This window comes from Theropithecus gelada, chromosome 10 (genome assembly GCF_003255815.1).
Source record: "Theropithecus gelada isolate Dixy chromosome 10, Tgel_1.0, whole genome shotgun sequence".
Taxonomy (NCBI): domain Eukaryota; kingdom Metazoa; phylum Chordata; class Mammalia; order Primates; family Cercopithecidae; genus Theropithecus; species Theropithecus gelada.
Genome location: NC_037678.1, coordinates 94,445,171 through 94,455,165, shown reverse-complemented (window position 1 = coordinate 94,455,165; position 9,995 = coordinate 94,445,171). Strand labels below are relative to the sequence as shown.

General features: G+C 50.1%; 1 protein-coding gene across 1 annotated transcript; it reads left to right on the top strand.

The window, feature by feature from the left end:
- The first annotated feature begins 496 nt into the window (after nucleotides 1-496).
- Nucleotides 497-4,701, top strand: THBD (thrombomodulin). Its single transcript, XM_025399938.1, has one exon. It carries the CDS (start codon nucleotides 664-666, stop codon nucleotides 2,542-2,544), a length of 1,881 nt encoding a protein of 626 aa, XP_025255723.1. The 5' UTR covers nucleotides 497-663; the 3' UTR covers nucleotides 2,545-4,701.
- The last annotated feature ends 5,294 nt before the right edge of the window (nucleotides 4,702-9,995 follow it).

Sequence of the window (9,995 nt, the reverse complement as noted above, 5' to 3'; positions counted from 1 at the left end):
GCTGGTGTTAGGCCAGTCTTCCCCGCCCTGCCCCTTCACCCCAGCCACACCCACTGTCCTGTGAGGCCAAACGCTCCGCTGGTTTCCTGAGCCAGGCACCCAGGCCGGGGATGGGATCCAGCTGTTTCTCCTTGCGATCCTGTCTTTGGGGAAGTCCACGTCCTAGGCAGTTCCTGCCAAAGTTCCCTTGGTGCCGATCACCCCTCCCAGCGTCCTGCAGGTCCTGTGCACCATCTCCCCCACGCTCCATTCAAAGCCCTCTTCTCTGAAGTCTCCGGTTCCCAGAGCTCTGCAATCCAGGCTTTCCTTGGAAGTGGCCGTAACATGTATGAAAAGAAAGAAAGGAGAACCAAGAGATGAAAGAGGGTTGCACGCATGGGGGCCGGAGTGGTGGGGGCGGGGACAGTCGTCTCGCTACAGGGGTGCTGGCCTTCCCTGGCGCCTGCCCCTACCGGCCCCGCCCGAGAACTTCCCTGCGCCAGGGCAGAGTTTACTCATCCCGGCGAGGTGATCCCATGCGCGAGGGCGGGCGCAGGGCGGCCAGAGAACCCAGCAATCCGAGTATGCGGCATCAGCCCTTCCCACTAGGCACTTCCTTCCTTTTCCCGAACGTCCAGGGAGGGAGGGCCGCGCACTTATAAACTCGTGCCCCGGCCGATCCTCATGTCAGAGGCTGCCTCGCAGGGGCTGCGCGCCGCGGCCAGAAGTGTCTGGGCTGGGATGGACAGGAGCGGCTGTCGCCATCCGCGTCCTGCGCTCCTCTGCTCCGGCACGGCCCAGTCTCAGTGCCAACGCTTTCCTCGGCGCCTGCACGCTGTGCGCCTGGGTAACATGCTCGGGGTCCTGCTCCTTGGCGTGCTGACCCTGGCCGGCCCGGGGTTCCCCGCACCCGTAGAACCGCAGCCCGGTGGCAGCCAGTGCGTGGAGCACGACTGCTTCGCGCTCTACCCGGGCCCCGCGACTTTCCTCGATGCCAGTCAGATCTGCAATAGACTGCGGGGCCACCTAATGACAGTGCGCTCCTCAGTGGCTGCCGATGTCATTTCCTTGCTACTGAGCGGCGACCGCGGCGTTAGCCGGCGCCTCTGGATCGGCCTTCAGCTGCCACCCGCCTGCGGCGACCCCAAGCCCCTCGGGCCCCTGCGCGGTTTCCAGTGGGTTACGGGAGACAACAACACCAGCTACAGCAGGTGGGCGCGGCTCGACCTCAATGGGGCTCCCCTCTGCGGCCCGTTGTGCGTCGCTGTCTCCGCTGCTGGCGCCACTGCGCCCGGCGAGCCGGTCTGGGAGGAGCAGCAGTGCGATGTGAAGGCCGATGGCTTCCTCTGCGAGTTCTACTTCCCAGTTACCTGCAGGCCCCTGGCTGTGGAGCCCGGCGCCGCGACTGCTGCCGTCTCCATCACCTACGGCACCCCGTTTGCGGCCCGCGGAGCGGACTTCCAGGCGCTGCCGGTGGGCAGCTCCGCCGCGGTGGCGCCCCTCGGCTTAGAGCTGATGTGCGCCGCGCCGCCCAAAGCGGTCCAGGGGCACTGGGCTAGGGAGGCGCCGGGCGCTTGGGACTGCAGCGTGGAGAACGGCGGCTGCGAGCACGCGTGCAATACGATCGCAGGGGCTCCTCGCTGCCTGTGCCCAGCCGGCGCCGCCCTGCAGGCAGACGGCCGCTCCTGCACGCACTCCTGCAACGACCTCTGTGAGCACTTCTGCGTTCCCAACCCCGACAAGCCGGACTCCTACTCGTGCATGTGCGAGACGGGCTACCGGCTGGCGGCCGACCAACACCGGTGCGAGGACGTGGATGACTGCTTGCTGGTGCCCAGTCCGTGCCCACAGCGCTGTGTCAACACACAGGGTGGCTTCGAGTGCCACTGCAAACCTGGCTACGACCTGGTGGACGGCGAGTGTGTGGAGCCCGTGGACCCGTGTTTCAGAGCCAACTGCGAGTACCAGTGCCAGCCCTTGAACCAAACAAGCTACCTCTGCGTCTGCGCGGAGGGCTTCGCGCCCATTCCCCACGAGCCGCACAGGTGTCAGATGTTTTGCAACCAGACTGCCTGTCCAGCCGACTGCGACCCCAACACCCGGGGTAACTGTGAGTGCCCTGACGGCTACATCCTGGACGACGGTTTCATGTGCTCGGACATCGACGAGTGCGAAAACGGCGGCTACTGCTCTGGGGTGTGCCGCAATCTCCCTGGTACCTTCGAGTGCCTCTGCGGGCCCGACTCGGCCCGTGTCCGCCTGATTGGCAAAGACTGTGACTCCGCCGAAGTGGATGGTGGTGACGACGGCTCTGGGGAGCCCCCCCCAGGCCCGACGCCCGGCTGCACCTCGAGTCCCCCGGCCGTGGGGCGCGTGCATTCGGGCGTGCTCATAGGCATTTCCATCGCGAGCCTGTGCCTGGTGGTGGCGCTTTTGGCGCTCCTCTGCCACCTGCGCAAGAAGCAGGGCGCCGCCAGGGCCAAGATGGAGTACAAGTGCGCGGCCCCTTCCAAGGAGGTAGTGCTGCAGCCCGTGCGGACCGAGCGGAAGCCGCAGAGACTCTGAGCGGCCTCCGTCCAGGAGCCCGGCTTTGGCGTGGCCTTTCTCTCCCTCCTGGGCCTCCTCACCCCCAGCTTTGCTACCCAAAGCACCTTAGTTGGCATTACAGCTGGAGAAGACCCTCCTCGCACCCCCAAGCTGTTTTCTTCGATTCCATGGCTAACTGGGGAGGGAGTGATTAGAGAGAGGAGAATGAGCCTCGGCCTCTTCCTTGACGTCACTGGACCACTGGGCAGAGATGGCAATTTTGCAACGAAGACACAGACTGCGATGTGTCCCAGGTCCTCGTCACTGGGCGCAGGAGGGTGAGCGTTATTGGTCGAGAGCCTTTTGGGCAGACCTTGTCCTCGTGGGCTAGGGATGACCAAAATATTTATTTTTTTTTAAGTATCTAGGTTTTTGTTTGTATCCTTTGTTCCTACCTGTATGTCTCCAGTATCCACTTTGCACGGCTCTCCGGTCTCTCTCTCTCTCTCTCTCTCCGGACTCCCACTTGTCATGTGACAGCTAAACTATCTTGGTGAATTTGTTTTTTTCCTAGCCCTCTCACATTTATGAAGCAAGCCCCATTTATTCCCCATTCTTCCTAGTTTTCTCAGCCCAGGAACTGGGCCAACTCACTTGAGTCACCCTACCTGTGCCTGACCCTACTTCTTTTGCTCTTAGCTATCTGCTCAGACAGAACGCCTATGTGAAACAGAAATAAAAACACTAAAAGTAAAAATGTCCATTTGCTTTTTCACCAGATTTGCTAATTTATCCTGAAATTTCAGGTTCTCAGAGCGAAATAATTTTAAACAAATGTTGAGATGTAACAGGTATTAAATTGATGTTGCTGGACTGTCATAGAAATTACACCCAAAGAGGTTTTTATCTTTATTTTTAAACAGTGAGCCTGAATTTTGTTGCTGTTTTGATTTGTACTGAAAAATGGTAATTGTTGTTAATCTTCTTATGCAGTTTCCTTTTTTGTTGTTATTACTTGTTTTTGACAGTGTTGAAAATGTTGAGAAGGTTGCTCTAGATTGAGAGAAGAGACAAGCACCTCCCAGGAAACAGTTTAAGAAAGTTTTGAACTGCAAGATTCATGCCAATTAGCAATTGACTCTCACTGTTCTTGTCACTGGTAGACCAAAATAAAACCAGCTCTACTGGTCTTGTGGAATTGGGAGCTTGGGAATAGATACTGGAGGATGCCCAATTAGGGCCTAGCCTTAATCAGGTCCTCAGAGAATTTCTACCATTTCAGAGAGGCCTTTTGGAATGTGGCCCCTGAACAAGAATTGGAAGCTGCCCATGGGAGCTGGTTAGAAATGCAGAATCCTAGGCTCCACCCCATCTAGTTCATGAGAATCTATATTTAACAAGATCAGCAGGGGGTGTGTCTACTCAGTAATTTGAGGACAACTGTTCCAGACTGCTTCCAATTTTTCTGGAACACATTAAATATGGATCAGTCATAAGTAGCAGGCCAAGTCAGGCCCTTATTGTCAAGAAACTGAGGAATTTTCATTGTGTAGCTTTGCTCTTTGCTAGAAAAGACTAGGTACACAGCTCTAGACACTGCCACACAGGATCTGCAAGGTCTTTGGTTCAACTAAGCCAGGAATGAAATCCTGCTTCAGTATATGGAAATAAATGTATCATAGAAATGTATCTTTTGTAAGACAAAGGTTTTCCTCTTCTATTTTGTAAACTCAATATATTTGTACATAGTTATTTATTTATTGGAGAAAAACTAGAACACAGGCAAAATCCTTGCTTATGACATCACTTGTGCAAAATAAACAAATGACAGTGTGCTCTCGGGTTGTGTGTCTGTTCACTTTTCCTCCCCCAGTGCCCTCATTGTATGTCATTAAATGGGACTCACAAACCATGCAAATGCTATGAGAAGCAGGGAGGCCTGCCCTGCACCCCAGCACTTGTGTTGTCTGGTGATGGCACCATCTCTGATTTTCAAAGCTTTTTCTAGAGGCTATGATTTTCACTGTAGAATGATTTCATACTATCTCTGTGTGCACAGATATTTATTTATTTTCCTTCTGTAACCATAACAACTTCATATATGAGGACTTGGGTCTCTGTGCTTTTAAACACATTATAGGATTATTTGTTGGAATGAATTAAATAAACCCTTCCTGGGGCATCTGGCGAATCCCAGCTGTGTGTCCTGTGTATGGTTTGGCGTTATCTCCTCTGCGAGATATCCAAATTCACTGTAGTCATGAAGGGTCTCAGTTTGTGGCTCTAATTCAAGTATTCATTTCTAAATGTCTCATCCAGTATGAAATCATTCTCATCTCTGTTGGAGATTAAAAACTTCGCCTTTTCAATGCACACATTTCTTCGGCTCACTTTTCTAGGATGGTAGGGCTGGCTGAATGCAATATGCAGGGCCCAGAAAGATTTTTTAAAGAAGAAATTAAAGTACAGTCCAGGCAAATATTCAAATGCTTTATATATCTGGATAATGCCAAACTCGTGAGTTTTAGTTTGAGTGGTTATTGTGAAGACAGGGTTGGAGATTTTGACATCCATTGCAGATGAAGTGATGGCTGTAGTGTGTGTGCTGGGGCAGCTGCCATGCACCATGCCCTATGGAGAAAACAAGCTGAGCCATGCTCTCCCTAAGGAGTAGTCTAAATCTTTGTGAAGAGCTACACAAGTGGGGGCAGGACAGGTGCAGGTAAATGAGGCTGGGAGACCAGAGAAGACAGTGATACCTTACAGTTTGCCCCTGTTACCCAGCCTTCTGTTTTTCAAAAGGGTCTGCTCCTAGTCACTGTCAAATCGACTTGTAGGACCTCATTGCGTTAGGATTTCTTGTTATTCCAGAAGAAGGGCATTTTCTTAAGGAACACTGGAAGACCAAAACACACTTTCAAAACCCAGAGGCAAAAACCTTCATGCGGCATCTTGGGCCCCAGGACATTAGTTGTGTGGGGCCCTGAGCTTCCCTGTCCTCCTCACTTCCTGCTGCCCGGGGGATCAGCAGCTCTGTTTACCGGTCTCATCTGAACTTGAGATTCTCAAAACGCTAAATAGCCACAGTGCCTCTCAGGGAAAGACACCAGGACCACATAAACAAATCAGTTAGCTTTAAAAACTGTCCCTGAGCATTTAAAATCAGGACAGACCTAATGAAACCAGTGCCATGGGTCAACCTGAGTGGTCTCTGCTTTCTGTTCACATCATTGGACATCCAGGTCTGACGGAAACTCCCAGGGACCAGATGCTGGTGGTATTTCACAGCATGAAAGGCTGGGGCAAGAAAGCCAAGGTGGTATTTCTGGATAAGCCAGCATTCAAGTTTGTTTGTTTTTTTTCTTAGCCTGCTGTTATAAAGCAAACAGAATTCATTGTTTAAGTCAAATGACTTTGTTATCTTTTTTTTTCCCCAATTCTCACCTCTTTTCTTAGATTAGTTCAGCAATTATCCACTGAGCACTTACTCTGTGCCTTTCATGGTGATAGGTACAATGACTAGTCCCTGCCATATAAGCTAGACTCTGGCAGGGGAGAAAGACGTGAAACAACTGATCATCCCCAAATTGCACTTAACTTAGAAACAGTGATAAGTGCAGGGGAAGAAAAGCACAGCACACTCTGAAAAGGCACACCAGGGAGGCAGGATTTAGAGTGGAGGACTAGAGGGAACGTCCTGGACAAGCTGACACTTAACACCAGACCTGAAGGAGAAGGAGGGGCTTGTCAAATGCGGGAGGCAGTCCAGGCGGGAAGAATCACACCGCGAAGGCCCTGCACCAGGAAGAGGCCTGGTGGAGCCCACTGAGCATAGTGAATGAGGTGAGACAGGCTGCAAGGGAGCTGAAGAGGTGGAAAGAGAGATACAAGCAGTGGGAGATGACTGTAGAGGCTGTAGGTCAAAGACACTGAAAGAAAGACTGAAAGAATGACATTGAAAAATGTTCTAGATGCAAGTGGGTGTACTCAAGGAGTTTTGATAAGAGTGCGCTGGGATTCAATTTATGTACTGCATTGTTTGGGAAGATAACAACTACTTCTAGATGTATTTACATGTCCCTCTTGGGCAGGAACCTGCACAATTTCTGCTGTAAGCACCCCGCAGGGCTAATATGTGGTGTGAGCAGCATACACACCTGGGTGTGATCCCAGCCTGACACCTGCTGGTCACATGGCCACGGGCACCACATCACCCTTCAAAGGCTATAAGACGGGTGCAAGCAGTGCCATCTCACGAGGTTTCCAAGAAGATTAGGTGAGGCAATAAGCTCAGTTTCTGGCCCAGAGTAGATGTCCAATAACTGTTTACTTGGTGCCAGTGAACTGGTAGATGCATAAATGAGTACAGAAAAAAAGCTGTGTTGGAATCATGAGTGTCTTAGGGGCAAACTCAAGGTTGCACAAAGTGGAGACTGTTCCATCAAGGGAAGATGCAGTTGCTTGGAGTGATGTTGTCAATGCCAGAGGAAGTGTAATGTTGGATTTGCAGGCATCTATCATGGCTTAAACGGGAAGACTTTTGTGCCAGGTAAGAAGTGAGCTCCAACACTCAGTCACTTTAAAATCTAGCTTTGAAGCCTTCAGCTTATTTTCCCTTCTCACAAGGCCTAGTCAAGTACAGGGGGCAGAGACTCCCTCTGCTGTTCTCCCAGGGAGGCTCAGAGGAGGAAGAACATGTTCCAGAGTGCCCTTCTCCATTTCTCAGGGCCCAAAGGAGAAAGAGACACACAGATCTGGCCCCGGCAGAGCCAGGCCTCCTATCAGAGGTATGGAGGGAGGTTCCTGCAGGTGACATTCCTTCGAAAGACATTATGGTTGTGGATGGGGCCAGGGGACAGAAGATCCCCCACCTCCTACCTTCTGGAGACGCTTGCTGTTCTCTGTTGAATGCGATTCCTTATTATATCATCTATTCAAGGAAAACTGAGGTTGCAAATAATGCATGAAAACACATTTTCTTCATGGTTATAGCTCAGTAGGGGTACCCAAAATACATTGCCTGACCTTTACAGGCATTTCTTCATAAAACAATGCAGGCAATGCGCAGTTCTTTCTTTCTTTTCCAGAATGAATGCCCTGGGCTCAGCGTTATCTCTTTTTGTTTTGAGTGTTCCCTTCCTCCTTTTTTTTTTGGTTAGCAGGTTCAGATGTAGGCAAACAACTGATTTCCTCTTACAAGAGAAACTAAATATTGTTTTAACATCAGATTCTAATAGAATTGGAAATCCTTTTCAGGGTATTTTGAAAGTGTGATTGCAAAAGACAAAAGAACCCTGGGGATGGGTTAACTCAAGGTCACGCCCACTGGAGATGGGGAGCAGACAGCAGAGGGTTTCAGGAATCCAATGAGAAACACCAAGAGTCAAAGCTGGGGTCTGTGACAATTATGCAACCTGGGCCACAGGCCAGATATTTCCTTGAATCTCTGCCTGAAGGAAATCTTCTGTTAAAATAGCAAATTTTATACGGATATTATCCTGAGACAAAACCCACTTATCTTCTGCATATTCAACACCTGGCAATATAACCTCTGTACTTGCCTGTCTCAAATCTTCTTTCTGGCTTCTCATTAATGCTGTCCCTAAATGTTAAGTTACCCCACTGTTGTCCAGCAAAGCTTTGCTCTACTTGGCAAAGAGGAGGGGGGCTTTTCAACATTCTCCCTAATTCCTCCCCTTTTCCCTCTGCCTCCTGCCTTATTTTGATTTAATTCCTTTGAGAACATGGATCCCACCTTCCACAAACTCTCTGGAGATCCTACGCCTTGTTCATTGTCCCCCTCTTTTGATAAATTTGTTCTGAAATGCTCAAATAATCCCAAATCACCATTTTCAGTGAGCCGTTGCCAGGGTTTGACTACAGTCTTTCTTCATGTATTTTCCCCCTCCTCCAAAAAGGTAGTACTGCAGAAACCCAATGGTAGTGCCAGGAGAATGGAAAGTCTGAGAAGGGCATGGGGCAAGTCCCAGTTTCACTGTTTAATTTGTCTATGACTCTCCAGAGCACAAGATACAGCCATGATAAACATGAACTAAAATGAAGAGCAAACTCAACAGCAAGCTGCCTGGAGGCCTGCGACAAATGGAAATGGTGGTTTTTGGATGGGGCTGGGTCTTGAGGAACACTCTGCTCTGTTTGGCTGGAAGGGAGCTTGGAGTAGAATCCATACCCTCTCTCCAGTGCTTGGAGTGAAGGATCACCAAGTCATTATGGAATTAGCAGCTTGCCCAGGGACATATTCAACCCTCTAGTTTCTCCAGGTGGTATCTGGAGTCCAGGACACTTCTTTTCAGATCCATAAGGTCAAGAGGGCTGTAGCTTCCTATGTAAACTAGTTGAGGTCTCCTAGTCTGGGGGAAGGAGCTTGGGAAATGGTATAACCAGGTGGCTTTCCTGCATTTGGGGATAGCACCATCTCCAATTCTGTACTTCCTCGGATCCTTCCCATGCTATTTGTGTCCTGCTTCCTTGGCCATAAATCACAGCCACTAAGAGGGAAGTGGATGTTGACCAAAACAGTCCCAATCTTGACTAGGGCAATAGTTAGTCAAATGTAAAAATTTGCATGTCAAAATTCATAGAACCATACAACTAAAAAGAGAACACTCTACCATATGTAAATTATACTTCAATTAAAAATAGATTAAAAAGAAATTACAGCCTCCTCAGAACACTAATGAAAGTCTGATTTTTAAAAAAAATGAAAAAAAGACACCCAACTCTGCACCAGCTCCCTCTTCCTCCTTCTGTGTCATGAAGCAGTCACCATTTGAATGGTAAACCTACCTCCCCTGGGCCAGGAACATGGACTTTGTGTGTCACTGTGCACCTGCAGGTGGATACTGTCGCTCTGTCCTCTCCACACAGGAATGCAGCCTTCCCTGGGCCACTGTGGGCTGGAAGTGGGAGAGCCAGGACTAGGCCCTGGTCTGCATGCCTCTCAATCTGTCCTCTCTCCCCTTCTACACACATCCACATTGGGTGAGTTTTGACCTTTGGAAGCCCCACTCTCTAGGCAGATAGAGCCCCAGGAATCCAGTCATTTCAAGTGCTATGTTGCAGCAGGTGGATGCTCATGGTGTCTTTTGACAATAGGAAGCCACATGTTTTTATTTGTAGAAAGTCAATACTCCCATTCTAGGCATTTTTTTACATAAGTTCTCCCTCATTTCAGAAAGTGCCCCATTGTTAAGCACTAAAGTCCATTCCTTCACAGGATTGAGGACCCTGCCTTTCAGTTGATATAAAGTTGATGAAAGTTGGAAAGAAGGACATGATCAACCCCTCCCTGAAGAGCAGAGGCATGTGAGCCTCAATTTCACAAGGACCCCAGAGCTTTTGATAGGCTTCTTTTACTAGGCAGACCCAAGCTCCTCATTAGAGCTTGCCACCACTGACCCCTGGCTCTTAGGGCAAAGTCCTCATCCTTGAGGTGGCATAGAAGGCGTTGGGCTCCTACTCATGTGCCT

Coding starts and splice junctions, on each gene's coding strand:
- THBD (XM_025399938.1), top strand. CDS start 664: ATGTCAGAGGCTGCCTCGCAGGGGCTGCGCGCCGCGGCCAGAAGTGTC.